Source organism: Ambystoma mexicanum, chromosome 7q (genome assembly GCF_040938575.1).
Source record: "Ambystoma mexicanum isolate Mex_15411 chromosome 7q, UKY_AmexF1_1, whole genome shotgun sequence".
In the NCBI taxonomy this organism is placed as follows: Eukaryota; Metazoa; Chordata; class Amphibia; order Caudata; family Ambystomatidae; genus Ambystoma; species Ambystoma mexicanum.
In genome coordinates, this window is record NC_090941.1 from 1,062,726,857 (window position 1) to 1,062,752,300 (window position 25,444).

Genomic DNA, 25,444 nt, shown 5'->3' on the forward strand with positions numbered 1-25,444 from the left:
GACGGGGGATTGAGACCCATCCTGGACCTTCAGCTTCAGGACTGGTTGGTGTCTCTCGACCTCGAGGATTCTTACTTCCATGTGCCGATCCATCCCAAGCACAAGAAGTACCTGAGGTTCGCGGTTGGCGACTCGCACTTTCACTTTCGGGTCCTGCCGTTCGGATTGACCTCCGCCCCAGGGTTTTCACCAAGCTCAAGGTGGTGGCGGCAGCGCATCTCAGGCAAGGGGGGATTCACGCCTACCCCTACCTGGACAATTGGTTGATCAGGGGGAGCTCTCCCAAGCAGGTCCTGGATCATCTGTCCGTCACCTGCCACTCCCTTCACAGGCTGGGCTTCTCCCTCAATTTAAAGAAGTCCCATTTGACGCCAACACAGCCGCTCCAGTACATCGGAGCAGTGCTCGACACTTCCCTGGGGCAGTGTTTTCCTCCCCAGGTGAGGGCTCTTCACATTCAGCAGATGGTGCACAAGTTTCAGCATGCCCAGACGCTCCCAGCGTTCGAGTTCTTGAGGTTGCTCGGCCTCATGGCATCCTGCATTCTTCTGGTGCCAGAGGCTCGCCTGCGGATGAGATCTTTGCAGTGGCCACTCAAGACGCAATGGTCGCAGTCCTCCGGCAGGATGTCGGACCCGGTTCAGGTGCCGCCGTCGGTCGCCCGGGACCTTCTGTGGTGGGCCGTCGAAGGCAACTTGATGATGGGGGCTCAGTTTTGGCTTCCCTGGCCGGAGGTGACGATCGTGACAGATGCATCCCTCACGGGATGGGGAGCTCATGCCAACGGGCTGCCAGTCAGCGGTCGTTGGTCTCCCTCGGAGTCCAGACTCCATATCAATCTGTTGGAGCTGAAGGCCGTCAGGCTAGCCCTGAAGGCTTTTCTGCCGACTGTGCGAGGAAAGAGTGTCCTGATCCTGACGGACAACACAGTGGCCATGCACTACCTCAACAAAAAGGGGGGGCAGGGTCACTTCCTCTGTGCAGGGTGGCGATGCAGCTCGAGTTCTGGGCCATCCAGCAGGAAGTTTCGATCTCGGCAGTTCATCTGGCCGGAGACGAAAACGTGACGGCGGACGCTCTGAGCAGGCAGAGCGCGATCTCTCATGAGTGGGAGTTGGCTCAGGAGATTCTCCTGGAGATCTTCGCCCTTTGGGGGACCCCTCAAGTGGATCCCTTCGCCTCCAGTGTCAACCGGAAGTGCGAAAGGTTTTGCTCGCGGGAATTTCCTCCAAAAGGAGCCTTAGGAGACGCGTTTGTGGTGGAGTGGTCATTCCCACTGCTGTACGCGTTTCCTCCAGTCCCCGTCATCCAGCAAGTGCTGCGGAGGTTAGGAAGTTCGGTTCCCGGATGACCCTCATTGCTCTGGCGTGGGCTCGGAGGACGTGGTACCCGGACCTTCTCGACTTGTCCATCTGCCCTCCACGTCGTCTTCCCTACCAAGACGATCTGCTCTCACAGGAGGGGGGGGTCAGGTTCTCCATCCAGAGGTCCGATCCCTCAACCTTCACGCTTGGCTTCTGAAAGGTTGAGGTATAAGGATTGGGACCTCCCTGAAGACGTGATGGAGGTGTTGCTTTCGGCCCGAAGGCCAGCAACAAAGTCTCTGTACCGTTGCCGTTGGCGTAAATTCTGCGACTGGTGCATAGTTCAGAATGTGGATCCTTTTGCATGTGACATCCCCATGGTTGTCCTTTTTGCTTTCTTTGGCTCACAGGGGCTTGCAAGTGGGTACCTTTAAAGGTTACCTGGCGGCGCTGTCCATCTTTAAGCGCTCGTCTGAAGAGTGTTCTTACTTTAAAATCCCTTTAATTTCACAGTTTCTGAAAGGGCTCACTAATGTGTTCCCTCCGTCACCTTTCCTGGTGCCCGGTTGGGATTTAAACCTTGTTCTTACGTTTCTTATGGGTGCTCCGTTTGAGCCTTTACATTCTTGCCCTTTGAGGCTGTTAACTCTGAAAACTGTGTTTTTAGTTGCGGTTACTTCCGCTCGCAGAGTGAGTGAGTTACAGGCACTTTCAGTTAAGCCACCTTTCACTGTATTTCACAAGGACAGGATTGTCCTTAGAGTTCGTCGTCCTTTTCTTCCGAAGGTAGTGACGGAATTTCATTTGGCCCAGAAGGTTCTTCCGGCATTCTATCCTCCTCCGCATCCTGGTAAGGAAGAGGAGAGGCTCCATAGGCTTGATCCTAGGAGAGCTTTAAGCTTTTATGTTTCACGCATGTCCCGGGTCAGAGTGGACGATCAACTCTTTATTGGTTACGCTGGAAAGCGTTTGGGGCAAGCTGTGACGAAACAGACTTTGTCTCGCTGGATTATTTTGGCCATCTCGGAGTGTTACCGCTTGGCGGGTAAGGACCCACCGGCTGGCTTGTGGGCCCATTCTACCAGGGGTATGGCTGCATCTACTGCCCTACAGAGGGGTGTTCCTATTCGCAACATCTGTGATGCGGCCACCTGGGCTTCAGTACATACATTTGTACGTCACTATTCCCTCGATTCCATCCGAGGACAGTATCTGGCCTTTGGCAAGGCGGTCCTTTGCTCTGCTATTTGATTGGCTATTCTAAATTTTGATTCTAAATTCTTTCCCTCCTCCTTGCTCTGGTACTGCTTTGGGAGTCTGTCATAGATATGGAATACGTCGGAGGACCCAATCCCCTCGAAGAACAAGTTACTTTCTTACCTGGTAACGTTCTTTCGATGGGATGGTCCGACGACGTATTCCATATCGCTCCCGCCCTGCCTTCCCCTCTGCAGAATTTCTTTTCCGATTGCAGCTTACGTTCCGCAAGGCTTTGTGTCTGACTGGCAGTTGACTAATGTCACACGTTCTGGGGGAAAGAACTACAACTGAGGCTACGGGCGTTGTGCGTCCTACTTATCACATCGGATGACATCGGACGTTGGAGGAGGTCCTCGACGACGGCGCATCGACGTCATCGACGCAGGACGCAGACGCCGAAAAAAGTTTCCGAAGCAGCACAGCTGTGGTGATTACATGTCATAGATATGGAATACGTCGTCGGACCATCCCATCGAAAGGACGTTACCAGGTAAGAAAGTAACTTGTTCTTTGGCGACATGCAGGCAATCCATTGATCTTGATTGCCGGACTCTGCATCCTCCAAATAAAACAAATGATTGTTTGTGATCTATAAATGGCTCCCGTCAAGACTCTGCTCCTTTACTTTTTATATTTATTCACACTTTTAAAGTGCAACAATCGACTTGCTGTATTGTGAAGATTGAGGAGCATTAATTCATTTGCGGGTTGCCCCACACTGCTGTGATAATCCCTCCTACCAAGTGGGGATATACTATCTGTTTAATCAAAAGAAGGGACATATACATATTTCTTTAATACAACATGTTGCCCTCAGCACACTGAAACCTGGTCACACAGCTTATTCAAACAAATATAGGCTATGTCAAGTCTAATAAATGACATGTATCCACCATTTAAAATATCATATTTTAATTCATTTGCTAAACAGCACAAGTATCAAAAAACATTTTTCTAAAAAATGCATTTACACCTCATAAAAAATTATACAATGTTTTAAAAATGGTGATTTCACCACACACACTCAAGTTATACAAATACTTGAGAACACTCCACAGTAGTTAACTCAATTTTTCTTATTTCCTACTGTGTACAACAAGTTGTTGTACACAGTAGGAAATAAGAATAATTGAGTTAACTATCGAAGATTGAGGAGCAACATAGTCGTAGGCTGCGGAATTTAAGGAGATCAGCTATTGCACTAAGATCTAAAGGAAACATGTGCCACGAATCCTGAACCCTAGCTATAAACCCTCCACCCGGAGTATAGCATAAAGCAGGTAGATTCATGAACTTGCATGCACTCCATCGGAAGGAACCCATTTAAGCTTACTAGCCAAAAAAGTAGGCCTCCGTCATAGACTGCTTTCTGAACTATGCTCGGTGCTTTGTACTGAGTCTCTACAGTTCACTGATAGCCAGCGGAGAGGGCAGAGAGAAGAGGCGTTGCATGATCACAAGGGTCCAATTTGTCCCAAGCCCAGTATCCACATTCAGTACTCGCTGAAGTTTGAACACAGATGTTTTTGGAAAGTCCTGGTAGGTTGAATTGTAGTGCAGCCTGGACAACAACACTAGGCTATTTACCATGATGTGAGCGCCTGGACAGAAAGACTGAACGGGAGAAAGCCGGTGTGTGCAGGCATGGGTTATCTGTGCTGACAGAACTTTGTATTTTTACTCCAAATTGTCTTTTAACCAGTTGAACCAGTTTTGGGCAGGGTCCAATTCAGGTAAAAAAAATTCTGACCCACAGCTTGTGTTGTCATTTAACAAGAGGACCATTACCATGTCACCACTTAAGTTAAGCAGTTTAAACCCATCCGTATATTCTACTCATCACTCGTCTATGCATCTCACTCAGAATGAGGGGAAATTCTGTCTCATCTTATTACCAGGCCCCTTATGAGACCCGCATGATTGGCTGAACGAGTCAAGGACTCCATACACCTGGGCCTGCCAAGGCCTCAATTGCCGGTCACCTTTAAAAACGTTACTAAGTTTCCCTTACTTGGGTAGATGTTCAACATTATAGGTGGCATTAAATGTTTGGCGGTGAAGTGACACTGTGGTAATTCAGTTACCACTCATTTTTGGGCCAGAAACAATTACTTCCATTGTTACTGTACCTCCGAATTAGAAGTACTTACTTAAGTGAAGGATTTACCTGCAGATACTTTTCATTGGCCGGCTTTAACTTATAAAGCAGACTGTGGCCTTTGGTCGACTTTTTGGGCAAATAATCTTAAATGGTTTGTTCCTTCCCCGCCGAGTATATGCTTCAGCCAACAAATTGTTGAAACTACTGCCCTTCTGCCTTACTCGCATAGGAAGGTGGAGGTTCTCTGTGTAGGCCTCACATTTGTGGACCTGCTTCCTTTTCATTTTAGGGCATTACCGCCTTAAATTCTGTAGCCTTAAAACTAAGCTGTGCCCCTCTTTAGACTGACCATTACTTTATCTTGGAGTAAGTCCCCCCAATCTTCACACTACAGCAAGGCGATTGATGCACTTAAAGTGTGAATAAACGAAAGAGAGAGTGCAAAAGCCAGAATCTTGACTGAATTCATAGGTAGTTCATGTACAAGCGTTTCATATCTAGAAGACAAACCTGCGTCTTAGCTGTAGGGATGCGAAGTCCATTCATTGAGATGAATGGTATCCCCGTATTGCTCCAAAACCAGAGAATTGCAGGAAGTGCCACATGTTAAGTAAACCTAGGCCCCAGTCTCACTAGTCCCAGCTGATAAATCCTCCACCTGAACACTGAAAGAAAAAAGCAAACGAAGACATTCTTTTCCTACACACTTTTCATGATAAGTCTCAAGTATGGTTGTTTTGATCTGGCCAGAGCTGTTGCTTGCCAAATTTGGTGAACTTTCAAAGAAGAGGTAAACTACAATACACTACAATACGATCAGCATGCCACGTAAGTTACAGCACAAGTCAGCAACTTGATAGCTGACGGCACCACAGCGTTGCTAGATTGCTTGTTGAATAGAGATGAGCAATGTAGAACATCTTGGACCATAGCGAATAGAAGCCCCAGTAATTAGTACATGAGAAGTACGACACCTGAAGCTAGACTTATACAATGTGTCCCGATTTCCCAATAGAAATAAGCCAAGAAACTGAAAGACTATAGAACATACAACTAGTGACCACACTCTGTGGATTCTAAGTGTATTGTCCATCCCAACATGCCACAGCTAGTACCACAGTAGAGGTCCTTTACTGGTGAGTGTAATCTTGATTGTCGAGTCATGCAATACGACAGCACCATGTACCTTAGGAATATCTTGAGGTCCGTGTGACCTCAAAGAAGTGAAATTAGTTTTCTCTTTTTTTTTTTTTTTTTTTTTTTTAGAGAGGAGAGCACCTGTCTGTGTCTCTTTTCTATGTCCCTACAGACAGTGAGCTGATAACAGCCAGTAGCTGTCAAAGGTGTAGATCATTCTGGCAACCGAATGAGCAACAAGAAGGTTCAGAAGTGATCCTGGACCGTCCGTCCTGAAGAAGGTGGCAAACGCAGATAAGCTCCAGTGAAACCGGTCGACTGGTATGGATGTGCTGAATTTTAACTGCACGCCCCCCTTCACTTATTTTTTTTTTTTTTGCCTCCTTTGAATAATCTAATTTTGAGAAACGTAAAAGCAAGTATTTAGTTCAAAATATGACACTTTCACAAAAGAATCTATAAGTAGTCTAATCTCTAGCAAGCGATAGAATAGTCCTTCTTAACTCGAGTTTTTACATAGGTTGCTTGGACAGTAAATAATAAACCTTGAATTAAATACCAGTCCTGACCTACTTTTTAAATTTTATTTTGGTGTTTTATTATACAAATGATGATTAAAGGTTGAGAGAGCAAGCTTTCTCCTTCCATCCCTCACCTAGCTGGACGGCTCACCACCACTAATTACGGTTAGGCACCCACATTAAGGACAGTTGGTCTTTTGTAGGGACAGGTACATCTAGGTTTGCAGGTTAAAAAAAAACTTGCGTCTCTTTTTGTGTGTGTGTACTCACATTAAGCATTGTGCTCCAGAGAGGAAACACTTTTGCTCAATAGACCTTAAGTGTTCAGGTCCCTTTTTGAAACTCCGAACTGGATCCCAGGCTGGACCTTCCTCCACCTTGAGTCTCCTGGTCTTCTGTATCATGCAGGTGCCAAAGGCCAAGCTGCTCATGAGGTCTCTTTAAGTGGCTGCCATGCTATCAATGGTCCCTATTTCAGGGCAGCGTGACACATTTTGTAGGTCTTGAGCAATGTCTCGCACAATCTCCTGTGGTGGGACCTCAGATATGACTTGCTGAAGCATGAGCGTTCTGGGCAACCCTGGACGCAGCTGGCCGTCTCGTATGCCTTTTGAGAGACTCACCTGGACGATCTCACTCTGAATGGCCTTTGGCAGAGAGGAAGCGCATCAGCCTCCTGGTGCTGTGGCCCATCAGGTTGGCCCCATTTGCTGCTCTGTTCCAACCATGCAGGGGGGGGGGGGCTGGCCTGATTGTGGCAGGCAATACTGCAGCCATGCATTACTTCAAAAAAGATGGTGGTGTGGGGTCTCTGCCTCTCAGGGATGCAATGAGACTGTGAGGGGCTCTGAAGAATGGCATATCTCTTGCAGCAGCCCATCTAGCTGGGATGGAGAACTGTTTTTGAAGGTTCTGTACAGAATATTCACCCACGGGGGACAACTCTAGGACCTCTTTGCCTCCCTTTGTCAACCACAAGTGTGTGGAGTTCTGATCCAGAGGATCTCCACAGGGTCCGTCTCTGTGGGGTGCATCAATTTGAAGAGCGGAACTGTGATCTATGGATCCCCCTGCCCTCAGTCCCTGACATCCAGCTGTCCTCCGACTTTGGCGTTTTGGATCCACTCACATCCTGACCGCTCTAGACTGGGCCCGGAGAACACGTTACGCCTGAGCAGTCTTCGTCTTCATGCTGTGCCTCTCAGAATGAATGGGACCAAGCTGACAAGGTTCTAGATGTGCCCTTTTCGGTCAGGGGGCTGGCTCACAAATTGCACTATCCCTGCAGGTGGCATAGGTTCTCTGGCTAGTGGCATAGGTTCTCTGGCTGGTGCCAGGAGAAGGGTCTGGATCCCTTGACTTGGATGACCTCTTCTGTTTTGGATTGATTTTCTTTGACCCAGAAAGGTATTCAGATTTGCCCAAAGGGATAATTCATTGAAATTCAATCTTGGAGGACCCCAGAATAGGGCTCCTTCATGAACCCACATATTTTGCAATTTTTAAGAGGGTTAACTAACCTGTTTTCGTCAAATCAGTTTGTTGCCCCTGTTTGGGATTTAAACCTTGTTCTCAAGTTTTTCATGGTAGCTCAGTGTCAGCTGTTGCATTTGTGCCCTTGGAGGTTACGAGGTCTTTACTTCCATATGGCTGGTAAGGGATCGCTAGTCTGTGCCAACTCTAGTTATCTTGTTTTCCATGGAGAAGGTGACCTTGAAGGAGGTGACACTGCTGTTGCTTGCCAGGGTTCTGGACCCCAAGGGGGCTTATCGTTATGATGTCTCTTGGACGAGGGACATCTGAAGGGAGCGATCTGCTCTGTTGGTTATTCGATTGCTCAAGCTTGCAGGGCTGTTGCCAAACAGACCCTATACAGCTGGATTGTCCTCTGCATCTCTGAATGCTTTGATCTGCCAAACAAGAATGTGTTGGCGGGTCTCCTTGCTTTGTAGAGGGAAATTCCTGGGGTTGATGTAGCTTGAGACGGCTACATGGGACCCTTGCACTTGTTCACCAAGCACTACTTGTGGATTTCAGCTCTGGTCTCCCGCTTCAATCGTGCAGTGCTCCAGAGATTCCTGCTGTTGTGCTCCAACTTTTCTTCTGCTCCGTGCTATGCACTGCTTTGGTACTCTGTCTACGATGAAACTCGGGAAAGAACAACCCTTTAGCAGAACAAATAGCTTATCTTTGGGAATGTACATTTTTGATGGATTTGCCTTTCTTTGCCCTGATTCCTCCTTAACCTCGCCTCCTACCCTGTAGACAAATGCTTGTAGCCTTTGCAGCCTATTGCAGTGCTGTGTTTCCTCAGACCCTGTGTGGGGAAATGGGTGGAAATGAGTTCATGGGGTGCAGCCGGCTTCATGTCTACCACCCATAACATCTCATCCGAAGTCATGCGTGCCAGTGATGTCGAGCAGTGCCCCATTGGGCCAACCTGGTGGATGAGTTTCCAAAGCCAGACTTGTGCCTGTAGGTTTTTATTAAGATGAGGATCTGTGAGAATGATTCATCCTTCAGGAAAAGAATTATAAAAGGTAAGTAATTTTGTTTTCTTAATACAAAGTCCATCATGCTACAGATTAAACCTTAATTCACGATACACTACTTCCTCACAACAATTGCATTCGAAATTGCATGCGGATTACCAGGTGTTTTGGACTGAGACCCCTATAATCCCTGACCATTCCCTATGCTGGCTAGTGCTCAGGAGTCTTGATGTTCTAGCACCCGAGGAGCCAGTGGTTTCAAATACCTCTATTAGGTAGCTCAAATGCATGCATTAATGTGGTTTCCCATACATATTGGCACTGAAGGATTACTTAAACAGGGCATGGTACAACTTTCTTAATTCATGCATTGATTTGGTCAATTGCCAAACCAGGAATTGGAACCCAAGACTGCTGTTCCAATATCAGCTAATTAGCTTATGGGAAACATCTTCTGACTCCTCTCCTGTCTTGGAAGCATATGATTAAAGAGGTCCATCCAAACGCCAGTCTTGTGGTCACATACTCTGAACAGGGAGTGCGGCCTGAGTTTCAAACTGGTAACCGCTCCTGTCCTAACCCATTTCTCAATGGTTTGTGTAGGATATGTATGAGGTGTTCTATTAAAAGTCAGAAATACCTGTATTATACCACCTCAGTCACCATGTCCACATTCTATAGGGTGATGGTGGTGATGGCTCTGCTGTCTCGCCTGTCTCTAGAGTTCTCCGGAGGTCGTAGGATTATTCATATAGTTTGTTATGGGTGTGTGTCTCGCTTTTTGGGTGTCATGCTTGCACAGTTTGGCCCTAGGTTCTGGTGACTGGGGTAGATCCTGCACCCACTGCTTTGTCTAGGTGATGGTGCTGTCCAGATATCAGACTTGTGCGTGTTTTCTGTGGACATGATCTGCTTGCTTCCCCAAACTCTTACTAAAAGCGGCATCTCTGGCTTCTGTTTCAGGGTCATTCTTCTACCTCTGCTGGACCTGCAGCCTCCCTCGCAAAACCTTCTGCTGCTGGTGGACTCTGTGGACGAGTGCAGCTGCTTCAAAGATGGCGACTGGAAGCCATCAGGCAAGAGTGGGACCATTGCTGAGCTGCTCTCCAATCACCATGAGCTGTTCCCATCCTGGTTGCTACTCGTGTGTTCAGCACGTCGGCAGAACAAGGCCGTCACTAAAATGTTCACAGGTAAGAGTTTATGCTCCTATATCCATTGGGTTTCTGGTTGTAGTTGTATGTGGTGAAGAAATAATTTCCTAACCTAGTAAGCAGAGGTTGTAGGTGGAGTGAGCCAGAAAACCATGTTAACGGGTGGCAGAAACCGACTTTAATTCACATTCTGAGTGCAGAGTCCACATTATACATTTTCTCCATCGGCTCCATCTGTGGTGCTCTCGTTTTGTGGAGAGCGTGGGTACATTTTCTGCCCTGCAGGAGATAAAATCTCAGATTTTCCAACCTATTGCAAGACTTTGAGTGCATAAACAAATGTTTTGATTCGTGACCTGGAGGTTTTAGGGAGGGAGTCTCTAAAACATTAGGTGGGAAGCTCCAACGGAACGCAAACCCATCGCTCAGAAAATCACTTTTCTTTGCTTTTACTTCATCGGTGTAAACCTTCATAAAGTGAGTTGCATTGAGGTTTATTCTGAAAATAAAACTTATTGTGATTCTTATCAGGTGCAAGTTTAAATCCTTGGTATAATGTTAGAATTCATATCATTGCATGTTGAACAGAACTTCTTTGACTCCATGATTATTATACATACCACCCTTCTTCTGAGCATGAGCTATGAATGAGACAGCATAGCGACAGCAACCAAAGGGTGTGGTGGACAGGTGAAAAAGGGCTGATGATAACCTAGCAGGTCAAGCTGCACTCTCTACTGTGAACCGCAAGCACACTGGGCGCCTAAAAATGGCTTGCTTTACCCACAAACCGACAACCAGTAATTGTGCATGGTGTTCATGGAAGATTCTAGACAGAATGATCTATGGTTGGTGCTTGGACCAGTATACTCAGCCGAGCCACCTTACATGCTGCTCTGCGTGTGGCAGCTTGCTCTGCTGCGAGCTGGCGTGTGGCAGGTTGCTCTGCTGCGAGCTGGCGTGTGGCAGGTTGCTCTGCTGCAGGCCAGCGTGTGGCAGGCTGCTCTGCTGCAAGCCAGCGTGCTCAGGTTGCATTGCTTCTACTGCAGCGGTTATCGCTCTTTATCACATGAGGGAGTGTAGTTGTCAAGAGCTGCTGATAGGCCAACTCCAATAACATAAAAATGCCAGAATCAAAAAGACCAAGCACGTGAAGAGGTTCTAAAATTAAAAATGATTCAGTCAAACCCACTTACCAAACAGTCTGTGGAGTAGAATGACAAGATTCAGGTGATTAGAACCTGCCGAGCGGGTCATCCCTTTTGTGCGATAACCATCCTGGCCATGCTATTATATAGGTGCAACCAAGACTAGGTGGTGGTGTCAGAATGGGACAACCTCTCCCGTGGGATTTTAGGAGTAGTAGCACCCTCAAGTGTAGGATCTAGGTGCTATGCAGTCTCCACAAATGGAAAACAAATCCTATCTGAAGCAATGAGGGGTTTCTAGGAGCTCATCCGGATATGGGTATTCCGATTTCAGGGTGCATTACGATTTTATATTGTATTGCAAGGACATGGTGCCAGGTACTTCCTGGATTTTGATGAAATTTCACTAAATGCATTCGCACCTGCGTTTGGGCCTCCTGAGTGGTTATTGTTAGGAGCCAGTGAGGGTGAGAGGAGGTAGCAGCGAGAGCCACGCTGGTTTTAAACTGTACCAAAGGTTGGCGTTGAAGGATAGAAGTCAAGCAACTTTGGTTGATTGTTCAGGGACTCCAGTATATACTTCACTGTGACGAAGGACTGCTGCTTTGCAGGAGTACAGGGATGAGCAGTGCCTAAACTGCCTACTCAACCCCCACACTACTACTAAATCAATACCAACCAGACAGGTTTACCCCCACCTCACTTCTTTTGGTCGCATGTGCCAAGTGCAGGCTGTACACTTCAGGAAGGTGTGAGCTGATGCAGTAGCAGCACAATAGTACTGTGGAATATAAAAGAATGTACAACCAAGGCGCTATCAAAATAGGAACACTAAACGCCCACAGCTATAAAGGAAACGCAGAGAATGCATGTTTTTACATTAAAGGGGCCCTCTGGGTTGATAGGCAAGGGTAAACAGGCTAAACCTTTCAGCAGCCAATGTGTTAAAGGGGTACTTCGGTCAGCAATCGTATTGGCCCAATCAATCGGGCATGTATGTGAGAGCATAGATCAATCGTTCTTAAAAACAATTCAATCGTTCTTAAAAACAATTCCAATGCAACTTACCAGAGTTTTTCTCACTTTAACACATGCGAAAACAATGGGTCGGGTATTGAAATGTTTTTTTATTTACATCACTCTTGTACATGTGTTGTACTAATCTTATCCGTTGATTCATCGCACTAAGTTCAAATGCCCTCGCGGCTCTAATTCAGATCACCCGTTCCGGACGCTGACATCACTAGACGTTCACTATGAACTCCACCTATTTTAATGACGTTAGTGGACAGAGTAGTCTAACGTACCCTGTTGTCACCAATGTCAGAACGTTATCTAACGCAGAACCATAAACGCACACATCCATAACAGACGCAAAATATCTTTTCTTCTCAAAAGTTTGTTTTGAAGAAAACGGCAATAGTCCGGAGCGTAACAAGTACTTTTAATTTTGACATAACGCTGGTAATTAAGTCCACGAAAACATGGGTAACTTTTCCAATAGAGGTTCATGCAAGCAAACATTGCATGGTTCTCATTTTTTGTTTAACTATGAACGGTGATCTTGTAATGCGGATTTTTCATCGATTAATCCCAGTCTTTGCATTCTTCACAGAAAGTTCTTACGTCACCGATTTCTGATCGCACATGGCATTCCATTACAGAGAAAAAATTAGTGGTTTAAATTACAAATGCAACTCTTTCACATCCGCACGTTTTCAGAACCTATAGGCTGCCATGCCATGTTGCTCTTCATTACAGCAACTGCAAAAGGACAGATTGGTGTCTGGCGATCGTCCCAAATAATGGTCATCACGGATGCGTTGTTGATGATTGTCCAATTACGGCTGAAGAAGCCACCAACCGGTAAACTGTACTGATGATAGGCGCACATCGGTATAATAGAACTATGTAAAATTGAGAATGCCAAAATATATTTCAGTGCCCAATTTATAATGGTATTTCTGATGTTTGTTAATCTGCTTAGAATCACATGCTGTGCATAGGTCCGACATCCAGTGGTCACTGCGGAGTATTGCATTTTGTTTTTCGTAGTCGAAAAGGGGACGTCGACAAGGCGTCTCTGTAACACTATCCCTATAGTGACGTGCGTTGTACCCACAATCCCTCACGCGTCGAAGTCCCTCAGATTGTTTTTTTCCGCCCAGCTTATGGTCGCCTTACGCGGAGCTCCTAGAGAGACATTGCAAAACACTTACTACGGACCTCGGTCCTTAATTTTTACTTATTGTTAAAGATCCCTCCCCTCGACGTTAGCTGTGAAGCTGTTTCTCCGCCGAGCAAGTTTTCGACGGAGGGGAAGAGACGGAGGAGATCCTTCGGCGCTGCCGAACACGTGGCCAGGCCTCGCCGGCCAACATACAGTAGGGAGAGTGGGGGTTCGAACTTTTATCTTCTCGTCGAGAATGTCTTTCTTTCTCCCCTATCTTTCCCTTGGGGTTGTCATCACCAGTTTTTATTGCCTTAGCTATGGAGAGGACACCTTTTAAGTTTTGCCCACGCTGTAGGGGCAAATACACTTGGAAGGACAAACGCAAGCTCTGTAATCGTTGCTTGCCCCTCGATCATAAAGAGGACAGCTGCACAGCCTGTAAGCTCTTGAAACCAAGAACTCTTAAAGAACGGAAAGTTAAGAGGTGGGCGGACTACGCTATGTCGAAGACAGTTTCCTCACCCGCCGCCGCTGTTAAAGAAAGTGACGAGGAGGGTGATAACTCGACGTCCGTTACGGAAGTCATTAACCCCCAGAAGGAGCACTCGCGCTCTTCGACGTCCGTCCCCGGCCCCGACGGGCTCGGCTCACGCCCTGCTTATGGGGATGAACACCCCGGCGACAAGGACGCACATAGACCCCATAGGCCTAAGCACACAACCCACGGCTCTTCTTCGACGAAGGATCCATCAGCGCCGAAGGGGACGCAGGGCACTCCGGCGTCTACCTTAGACCGTAAGGGTCTCAAGCCCCACCCGCAAACGCAGCCGCGACCAGCGATTGGGCTTTCATCGAGCACAGGCGCTACCTCAAAATCATCCGACGTAACGCTCCATAGAGCGGCCGTCGAGGAACAACGCGTAACGCAGGCAACGTCGACACCAGAGCCTTCTACTGACGAACTCGTTGTCGAGAGCCTGGCGAGAATTGTTTCTGAAGAGAAGCGTAAGCGGACGACGAAACAAACGTCGAATACCGCACAAAAAGCTATGGAAACGCCGAAAAAGCGCAAAAGTAGCCAGGAACTGCCCCCTTCATCTAAGGGCACTTCTGAACTACCGGAGGGCTTTTCAGAGGGCGACGGAAACATTTCTTCGACATTGTGGGAGCGTTCCAATTGTTTTGAAGGTGAAGACACTGATTTCCCCCCTCTAGACTATTCAGGGGTCCCCCCATGAGACCCTTGAAAGACTCCACTCTTGTATGGAGAAGATGGAAAGGTGTTTGGGAAGCCAAAACCCACCCACACCCAAAAGACCAAGAGAATGGCCCCAGGATGACCCTAGGGTCAAGATTCCTAGGCTGTTTCCCCCTTCTACAGACGCATATGACCTCACTGAAGAGGAGCAATACCTCCAGGAAGATGAGGAGTGTTTGGGTGGAGAGGAAGAACATGAGGAGGAGGGGTTTGAAGAAGATCCTTACACTAGTGCAGGAGCTTTTGAAGAAGATACAGCTACCTCGCAGCCCTGGCAATCCCCATCAGTACAGCCTTGGCAATCCCCATCAGTGCATTCAGACCCTGATGTCTTTCACCTTTCTCCTCCCAAGGATTCACCCATTGGAAAACACCTCTCCCATAGATGACCAACCTTCACTTAATGCACTATTGCGCAAGGCAGCAGCGCATTTTGAAATAGACACAGGGGAGACTCTTCCTGACATAGACTTTGTAGAGAGAGTTATTAAAGAAAAAGCCCCTGTTAGTCAGTCTATTCCGCTCCTGGCTTCTATAAAGAGAAGAATAACTCCTTCCCTTTCCAATCCGGCCTTAGTCAGAGGAGTCAACGCTCGGATAGAAAAGCTCTTCAGCCCTTCGTCCTCTGACCCTTTGTACATCAAAGGACATTCTATTCCGGACTCCCTCGTAGTTACTAATACAAGAAAGAGGGCGGGGGTACCACTATCCACTAGTGAGGCACCACCTGACAAGGAGGGCAAGAAGCTCTACGCACTTGGGAAGAGAATCACGACCTCCGCCGCCTTCTCTACTAGGATTGCGAATAACAATTCCCTACTAGCTAGCTACGCAGATGCACAGTGGAGCAAGCTGCGCAGCGAAGCAGAGGACGCACCAGAACCCCTGCGTTCACGCCTGCTAGCTATAGTCTCAGAGGGAACTCTTGTAAACCAGGGCATCGTAAAGAACTCCTTAGATGCTGCAGAGACGGCTGGCCGTTCCCTGGTTCAGGGAATACTTCTCAAACGCCATGTCTGGCTGCGCAATTCGGGATTTAAGCCGGAAACCCAGGCTTCCCTGATAAATAAGCCCATAGAACAAACACATCTGTTTGGGAAAGCAGTTGATGAAGCCCTAGAACATGCGAAGAAAGAGTTTGATACCATCAAGACTCTTGACCAAATTTCTAGGCCCCCTAACAGACGCAGCTATGGCAATAGACGCTCCTTTCGTGGCCAACGCCAGCAGCAAAACCAACAGCAATTTTACTCTGCTACCAACTGGCCCTCTAACCAGGGTAGCAACACCCAGTTCAGTCAAAGAGGCCAACGGCGTGGCAAAGGAAGAGGTCGCGGCTCCAGCCCCAAAGGTTCCACGCCCAATACCAACAAATGACCCGAAGATTCGGGTCCCCTCCCATGCATCACCGGTCGGGGGCCGGCTAACATCGTTCCTTTCAGCATGGAAGGGAATATCGTCAGACCGCTGGGTATTATCCACCATAGCCCACGGATACTGCTTCGAATTCAACGGTTCCCCGAAGTACAGACCCCCACGGAACCGATGCATGTCACCGGAACACCTCACTATTCTTCTTCAAGAAGTAGAAGAGCTACTGAAAAAAGAAGCGATAGAGGCTGTCCCCCTATCTCAGGTAACAGAAGGTATTTATTCAGTGTACTTCCTTGTACCCAAAAAGGACTTAACCATGCGCCCTGTATTAGATCTGCGCCCAGCGAACAAGTTTGTCAAACCCCAAAAGTTTCGTATGGTGACCTTGCAGGAAGTAATCCCACTGTTATCACAGGGGGATTACATGACAACACTGGACATGAAAGATGCATACTTTCATATTTTAATGTTGCCAGCGCACAGAAAATACCTCAGGTTCAAGATAGAAAACAAACACTACCAGTTCAGAGTACTACCCTTCGGGATAGCATCTGCACCAAGGGTATTCACGAAAGTAGTGGCAGCGGCCCACCTGCGCAGGTTATCCATCCCGGTATACCCTTACCTCGACGACTGGCTCATAACAGGGAATTCTTACGAAACATGCTTCTCAAATACCCAAAAGACCGTAGACCTTTTGTCCCAACTGGGCTTCTCCATCAACGAAAAGAAGTCCAGCTTAGAGCCCAGCCAAATCAAACAGTTCCTAGGGGCTCTAATTCGAACAAAGGACGGCCTCGTCTTCCCCTCCAACGAGAGGGTCCAAAACATGCTGTTTCAGATCCCCCAGTATGTGGCAGGTCGAGAGGTGACGGTACGCAAAGCAATGCGCTTGCTAGGGATGATGGCGTCATGTATTTGTTTGGTACCTCACGCGCGCCTGCGCATGCGCCCAATGCAAGAGTGGCTCTACAGCCAGTGGTGTCAGGCCAGCGGACAATGGGACGATCTAGTGGTGGTCTCGCAGGCCTTGGTTCTCTCGCTACGGTGGTGGACAAAAGAAAACCTGTTATTAGGGAAAACTTTTGCCACACCCGCAGTGGAAGCCACTCTAACCACAGACGCATCCCTTACAGGATGGGGGGCTCACCTATCCCATCAGACTGCTCACGGAGTGTGGACTCCGAGCTTAGCATCCAAGCATATAAACCTGCTGGAACTACTAGCGGTGTTCAAAGCACTGAAAGCCTTTCAGGAACACTTACAAGGAAAGACAGTGATGGTCCTCACAGACAGCACCACAGCCATGTACTACCTCAACAAGCAAGGGGGCACTCACTCTCCAGGACTGTCCAAGCTGTCCCAGAATATATGGAAGTGGGCTCTCAAACACAACATGTTCCTACTATCACAACATGTACCAGGGGAACTCAATCTGCTAGCAGACAAACTCAGCAGAGACTTCCCCCTGCCCGAAGAGTACGAATGGCATCGTTTTAGACGTCTTCACGCAATGGGGATTCCCGGAAATAGACCTGTTCGCAACCCTGGAGAACTCACAATGCCAAAGTTACGCCTCCAGGTACCCCCAGAACCAGTCCAAGGGGAACGGTCTGTCGATTCAATGGTCAGGGAAATTTGTTTACGCCTTTCCCCCGACTCCCCTCCTCAACAAAGTGGTGCACAAGATGCACCAGGAGCAGGTTACCATGATACTAGTGGCCCCAATGTGGGCCCGGCAGCCATGGTTCGCTCACTTGATGGAGATGTCCCTATCTCCCCCAGTGAAACCTCCCTGCCCGTACAACATGCTGTCACAGGACAAGGGCAGGACACTGCATCCATGCCCTCAGACCATGAACTTAGCAGTCTGGCTCCTGAGATCATAGAATTTGGACATTTACAACTCCCACAGAGATGTATGGACATCCTCAGGGAAGCCAGAAAACCTAATACTCGCCACTGCTATTCTAGCAAGTGGAAAAGATTTGTCATCTGGTGTAGAGGTAAGAACATCAACCCGGTTGACTGCTCTCCCACTAACATTGTTCTGTACTTGACCCATTTACTGGATTCAGGTCTAGTGTTTAATTCCATTAAAGTCCACCTAGCGGCACTTTCTGCATACACCACTTCCCAACTTAAAGTGTCGTGGTGGAAGATACCAGTTATCAAGGCCTTCATGGAGGGGGTAAAGAGAATACACCCTCCGATAGCTAACCCAGCTCCCGGATGGGATTTAAACGTGGTACTTTCTAGACTCATGGGCGCTCCTTTCGAACCCATGCACAAGGCAACTCTTAAATACCTCACTCTTAAAACTGCTTTCCTAATAGCCATCACCGACATTAGGAGAGTAAGTGAACTACAGGCTCTTTCTGTACTAGACCCCTTCGTAACAGTTCACAAGGATAAGGTGGTTCTACGCACACACCCAAGGTTTGCACCAAACTTCATCTCGAAATTTCATGTAAACCAGTCTATAGAACTACCAACGTTCTTTCAAAACCCTTCCAGCTTGGGAGAAAAAAGTCTGCATACACTAGATGTACGCAGAGCTGTCATGTTCTACATGGAAAGAACCAGAACACTGAGAAAGACTAATCAGTTCTTTGTCTCTGTGGCAGCAGCAAGAGAAGGAGATGCAGTTTCTAAGTCCACTATATCTAGATGGATTGTACAATGCATCACTCTCTGTTACACTCTTGCTAAGAGAGAACTACCCTTCAAGCCAAGAGCACATTCCACTCGAGGCACTGGGGCTTCCATAGCATTCATTGCAAATGTTCCCCTTGAGTCCATCTGCAAAGCGGCTACCTGGAGTTCTGTGCACACCTTTACAAAACACTACTGTCTAGATGCACACTCTAGATCTGATTCCCAGGTGGGACAGGCAGTATTAAGACATCTTTTCTCTACTGTTCCTTCTCATAACCCACCGCCAACTCCGGGTACTGCTCGCTAGTCTATGCACAGTATGTGATTCTAAGCAGATTAACAAACATCAGAAGACAATGCATTACTTACCGTAAAAGCATTTCTGATGGATGTATCTGCTTAGATTCACATGCGCCCGCCCTTCCTCCCCGCTCGGATGGAAGGAACATAGACATCCTTTCCTATATTTCTCTCTTTTCTGTACCCCCTCACGTCTAGAAGGCTCCCTCAGGGCAGAAAAATACAAACAGAGGGACCTCGACGCGTGAGGGATTGTGGGTACAACGCACGTCACTATAGGGATAGTGTTACAGACACGCCTTGTCGACGTCCCCTTTTCGACTACGAAAAACAAAATGCAATACTCCGCAGTGACCACTGGATGTCGGACCTATGCACAGTATGTGAATCTAAGCAGATACAACCATCAGAAATGCTTTTACGGTAAGTAATGCATTGTCATACAGCGTACATATTTTTTAACTATCAATTTAAGTTACATTTAACACATACAATGTCTATTTGCGTCAAATTGAACATTTATCCATCAAAACGTTAATCCTGTAGCACTACCACTGTTTATTGCCTCAATGTTCTATTTATTATTTATTCTGCTCTCCTCTGCTCCGCACCTTCCACTCTCCCCCTTCCATGCACTTTATTCCTTTCCCATGCACTTGCACGTTCTCAATGACACTCGGCCTAGTAAGATCGTTGTGTTCTCCCCTGTTCCCATCCCTTGCCTAGTCGCGCTCTGAAACACTTGTGTACGAGCGCGATACAAATAAAATATCATATGTCATATAGGCCATTTGCCAACCTCACTTTCATAAATATTATTTAAAGCTTTGCTTACATTGTTTTTGGTGTTTCCATTCTCCCTATGTGACGGATGACCAACTGCTTTGAAAGATAGGTCTCAGTAATAGAAACTCCTTTCCTACGCAAGCTTTCAATGTATGGAATCATATGACTTCTTTGTGGGTATCTGACACGTTTTGACCTTTGTTAGGGAGAATAATTCCCTTCTACCTTAGAAACCCCCAGCACTTTTCGCTGGACTTTAGGACTTTTAATTTCTAATGTGGAGAGAGTGAAGCCTTTTTCTCACGCACATGTAGTTTTCTGTGATTTGGACTCTGTTTCTTGTGACTTTGGAGCCTGACAATCTCCATAGGCATCATCGTTTTACATTGTGACACAACACCTACAGTGCAGTGGCACAGGGAAGTATTTCAGATTTCCCAAAGGTTTAAATACCTTCTCTTGGTAAAACTGTTTCCAAGAACAGTGAAGTGAAATTGACTTTACTTACATTTTGTAACTTTCTAGACCCAGCACACTATCTTACAATAGGGTGCTGTAGGGGTTACTTAGTATCCCCTTTGTCTAGTTTCTCATGTAACAATTCTGAAAGAAATGTGTGACCACTAGCCTAATCCATTTCAGGGCTGGACTGTAAATGTTGCCTTGCATAACATACTAACTTACTTGCCAGTGTTAACAAGTGCCACATCTAGAGAGAACAGTGGAGATTGGTCTGCGTCGCGTCTAGATAGGATTGTGAATGTTCGCATGCGCCACGCTTAGATGGAATTCTTAACTTCAGCTTGTGTCATATCTCGATAGGATTGTGAGTGTTCGCATGTGCCACACTTCAGCCAACATCGCATCTAGATAGGATTGTGAATGTTAGCATGTGCAAATATTTCGATGGAATTCTTAACTTTAGCCGGCGTCACATCTACATAGGATTATGAATGTTGGCATATGCTGCGCAAAGATGGAATTGTGAAGGCTAGCAAGCGCCACACTTAGAACCGTGAACTCCGGGCTGTGTCGCATCTGGATGGGACTGTGAATGTTGGCACGTCCCACAATTGGATGGAATTGTGAACATTGGCCTAAGTAGCATGTTGACGGGATTGTGAATGTCCGCATGTGCCACACTTGTATGGGACCCGAATGTTAGCATATCTCGCACTTAGAATTGTGGACATTAGCCTGCGTCGCCTCCAGATAGGACTGTGAACGTTGGCATGTGCCACACTTGGATTGAATTTGAATGTTAGCATATCCAACACTTAAATAAAATTCATGAGCACTGACCTGCGCCGCCTCTGGACAGGATTTGGAATGTTGCCATGTGCCACACATAGACAGGATTATGAGGGTTAGCAAATGCCAAACTTAGAATTGTGAACATTGGCCTACGTCGCGTCTGGATAGGATTGTGAATGTAAGCATGTGCCACACATGGATGGAATTGTGAAGGCTAGCAAATGCCACACTTGGATGGATTTGCGAATGTTAGCATGCTCCACACTTGGACGGAATTCGCAACGTCAGCCTGAGTCGCTTCTTGATGGGATTGTGAAGGTTGGCAAGTGTCGCACTTGGGCAGAATTGTGAATGTTAGCATGTTAAATATCATATAACCCACTAACACAAAAAAACCTCAACATTTCTGCATACCTCTCTCACTCAAACTCACACAACCATCTCTCTCACAACAACCCGCACGCACTTCACAACACTGCAGCAACACATAAGCCGCACCAACAGCACACGAGGACTGACATCGATCCGATATGCGCACCAAAGGTCAGCACCCGGTGTATACTGAGTTGAAGCTGCCAACAGAACACCACTCCCCTCACTATCCTACTCCCTCTTCACCTTACTAACCCATGGTGACGGTGTGCGGTACAAATTCCTTTAACATTTACCCTTTCTACAATTAATGGCTGGTGGCAGTAGTTTACTTTTTCCTACCATTGTGTGTTTTTACAGCGGGCTGCAATTGCAGCTGCAGTAAGACACCCATGGGTGCCCATTTTGTGCCCCGGTCTTTTTTTTCACCATTTCTTGTTGGAAAGGTCCTTCTTGAGATTTACTCTGCGAGCCAAACCAGGTTTGGTCCCTTTGTTCATTTTTTTTCTTTGGCAGGATTCACTGGTGAAGCCCGCCTCTGGCTCCATCTTGTCTGGCAGGGGCAGGAAGTGAGGGAGGTGCCCAGAACTCCCTGTGCTTAATCCCCTTGGTTACAGGAATGCACCCAAAGGGGGACAGCCACCCTGCTGTGTGAGTGATAGCTAGGCTGCAAATGAATGGGAGAAACCTACATAAAAGGTGGGACTTTTGGCTTGGAAGGCAGTGTCGACCACTGGAAGAAGGAATCTGAACAAGAACTTGAAAGCGACACCTGCTGCAACTCCTGGACCGTTGGTTTGTCTGGTGAATCCCTGCTGCTGTGCTGAAGCTCTGAATTTGCCTGGACTAGAAAAGCCCATCAAGGACGGCTTCTCCCCTTGGGTTGGTGGGACCAATCAACCCCAAAGTGAACTCGTCTGGACATCCTCTCGGAGTTGGGTGTACTTTCATTGCTGCTGCAGGAACCAAAGTACCAGGGAGAGGAACACCAGATTGCGTGCATTGCTTTTAAGTGGGACCCGAACTCCAGGAAAATCCTCCTGACTTCCATGAAGCAGGTTTGACCAAGCCTGAGCCACCTCAACAGAGTGCTGGTCCCCAGATGCGAGGAAAGCCCAAGAAGGTATCCGAGAGTCTACGGTGGTGCTATTTGCGAGAGTTGCGAGGAGCTGAAACCGCGAAGTGCAGCTGATCTGACATTTGCCCATTGCTGCAGCCGACCTTCTATTCATAGTGCAGGCGTCCCCAGACGTCCTCCCTCTTGTCCCCATGTCTGAGGCCTGGTGACACAGGATCTGCAGACCTACGCAGGAACAGAAGTGCAGCTGGATCCAGTTTGCTTCTAACAAAAGGTACTGTAAACCTAAGAGGACTTAACGCTTGTTGTGTACCCTTGCTAGCTCTCAGTTGAGACTGGTCTTGGTTGCCATTGCAGAGTTTCTTGCAGCTTTGCCCTTTACAAGCCTCCTAGCTTGTGGCCTTTCAAGTGATCTTATTTCTACAAACATTTCTAAAAACATTGTGCAAGACTTACTTACCTACAAGAAGATCTTCAGTTCCCCTAGACTTTGCCCAACTAACATTGGCTTTCCTGGCTCCCTGAGAGACTCTTCTTACCACTGACTTTGTGTTTTTACCTTTCCTCCAGGAAGGGTTAATTTACTTTGCATTGGATGGTTCAGGTTATAAATTGTTTGTTAACCTTTGTTTATTCCCATATCTAATTGTTTGTACCAATCTCAGTATTTCTCTAAATGGACCAGTGATAAATCAATGTCCAGTGTCCTAGCTATTTAAGTCACCTGAGGGTATAGGACGTGTCTGTGTGCCATCCCCAATGGTTGTCTGATTAGAGAAACTAAGAGTGTGTTTTGAAGTATATTTTGCTCCCTTCTGAAGAAGGCTTATCCAACTGACTGTTAAATAATAGTTTAATCTAGAAACCTTGAGTTTTAGTGTTTATTTGAGTAACTGTCATTGTGTTACAACCTTACAGCTCACATTGGCCCCTCTTGAGATTAGTCTGGCTGCTCAGCCACACTACCAGCCTGTGTAGTACAGACTTACACCAAAGGTTGGGTTTCCTATTGCCAGGAGGACAGGGCTGGTGCAGTCTCCTGCAGGGGTATCGGGGTAATATTGTTGTTGTGAAAATGTCGTCAGGTTGGCAACCTTTTTCAAAAATGCATTCAGGATGCACCCTCCAGGCTATCAAAACACTTTCCCCAAATATTCTAGGACTGGAGGTAATAATATATAACTATACCCCTCCTAGAATATTTGGGGAAAGAATTTTGGTAGCCAGGAAAAAGTCGCCAGAACCGGACGACTTTTTCACAGCAACATTATTACATGGAACCCACACAGGGTACTGCATGTTTGTGCAGTGGATTCAAGGACAAATAACAATGCGACGCTTCATTCAGCCCCCACGGCGTGACAGAGAATTATTTTGGGGAACACGTGTACAAAAATGAATAATATGAATGGCAACCTGTGCAGTCAAAAACAGCGAAATATTTCAAGTATCCCGTATGTGAAAATATTTACTTCTATTTGAGCGGTATCAACGCGCCTGGTCCCACAACATTGACGTATTCTTTCAAAGATGATTCTAGGCGAGGTGCAGACAGGCTCGGAATTCCCTATACGTCGTTAGGGCAATGCCTGGAAAAAAAGCCATATTAATAGTATTGGGAAGTTTTTTGGGCAAAAGTGGGCCGCTTTTTTTCTGAAATGAACAGAATTCGAATACAGAAGCGGTGGGTTAATATATAGAGACAGCACGGACGGACCGGGAGGGGTCAGGGGTGATTTCACACCAGGCTGGTTGGACTGTTACACCCAGGGCAACACGTGCAGTGGGCAACAATAAAAAGAATTTTATACGTTTACATCACTAAAATTCTGCATGCCTTAGTGCATTTGTGAAAGGCTTACTGGCTTCTGTGTATATCTTTTCCAGCAATCCTATTGATTTCTGCATTGGTGCATTTGCGGCTGGTAGGCGTCCACAGTAAGATGTAAATGTACAAAGGTCACAGGTGTATGTTCATAGTGCACATTGGCAAGTCCTATTCCTTTGCTCGTTATTTCAATGTTTGCTAACACTGTGGCACATAAACCTTTGGTCTATTGCTATCTGCAGCCACATATCAAGATTCCTACTTTCCAACGAGGTTAGACTTCATTTATTTTATTTATTTGTAACGCGCCTGTACAGAAAATTGTATTTTAAGGCACCACACGACAAAGGAGGGGGCAGGGAAGAAAACAACAATAACGGTCCTACTTGGCCTTGTCATTCGGATCGTGCAAGAGCAGTAATAAGTAGTGCTGAGGGAGGGGATGGGGCAGGTGTAGGTCGGAGAAGAAGGGAAAATGCTAGGGTGGGAGGTAGGTGCGGGGCAAGCGGAGGCATACAAGTGCAGGGGGGGAGGAGGAGGGGAAGAAGAGGGACGATGGAGTGGGCGGTGATTGTCCAGACAGTCCCAGTGGTGCTTATTATTGAGCACCTTTCATCCATCACGCGTGGTGTTTTTGTATAGACACGCATGACTTTTTACCTTCTCCACTGTACTCGACATCAAACCGGAGCTGGACTTTTTCTGTAAGGAAATATATCTTTGCCCTGGAGGGTGAAGTCTATCAAACGTATTTTTTTTAAATGATGACCAAAAGCACAGAAGACGGGGGCGTTTCACATCTTTGCATTGCCAGTTTAAACAAAAATAACGTTGTGAAACTCTTCTGGTATGTTTAGTTTGAAGGGTGACTGAACGTGAGGGACGAAGGCTGCCATCTTGTGGCCATTCTACGTATTGTTATTCACAATGACTAGCTTTTCTTCTGCGCTGCGAGATCTAGAAAGTGCACGTTTCTAGGTTGTAGGGGAATCGTGCAGTGAGTGATGTAGGCTGCGATGATTCCGCTGTGGGGACTCCTACAATGTGTTTTTCTTTTTTATTGGAAATTTGCGAGATTAGTACTGTCTGATAATTAAAGTGGTGATTGATCACAGAATACGGGGCATAGCTGGGGACTGTGTTTAGCAGTTAGAATGGCTAGTGGCACCCGGGGCGGGAGGGTAGCCAATTAGGTTTCTTCGATGGCAGGCTGAAACTACTAATCTCGGCCCGTTTTACGTGGAAC

At 46.9% G+C, this 25,444-nt stretch overlaps 1 protein-coding gene across 8 annotated transcripts in view; it reads left to right on the forward strand.

Moving 5' to 3' along the window:
• Positions 1–25,444, forward strand: part of LOC138528617 (ankyrin repeat domain-containing protein 50-like) — a 394,440-nt gene that overhangs the window by 346,127 nt on the left and 22,869 nt on the right. For all 8 annotated transcript variants that reach the window (XM_069640417.1, XM_069640419.1, XM_069640418.1 and 5 more), the window contains one exon: positions 9,779–10,008. In XM_069640417.1, the coding sequence (XP_069496518.1) occupies positions 9,779–10,008 (230 nt within the window). The remainder of the gene's footprint in view (positions 1–9,778; positions 10,009–25,444) is intronic.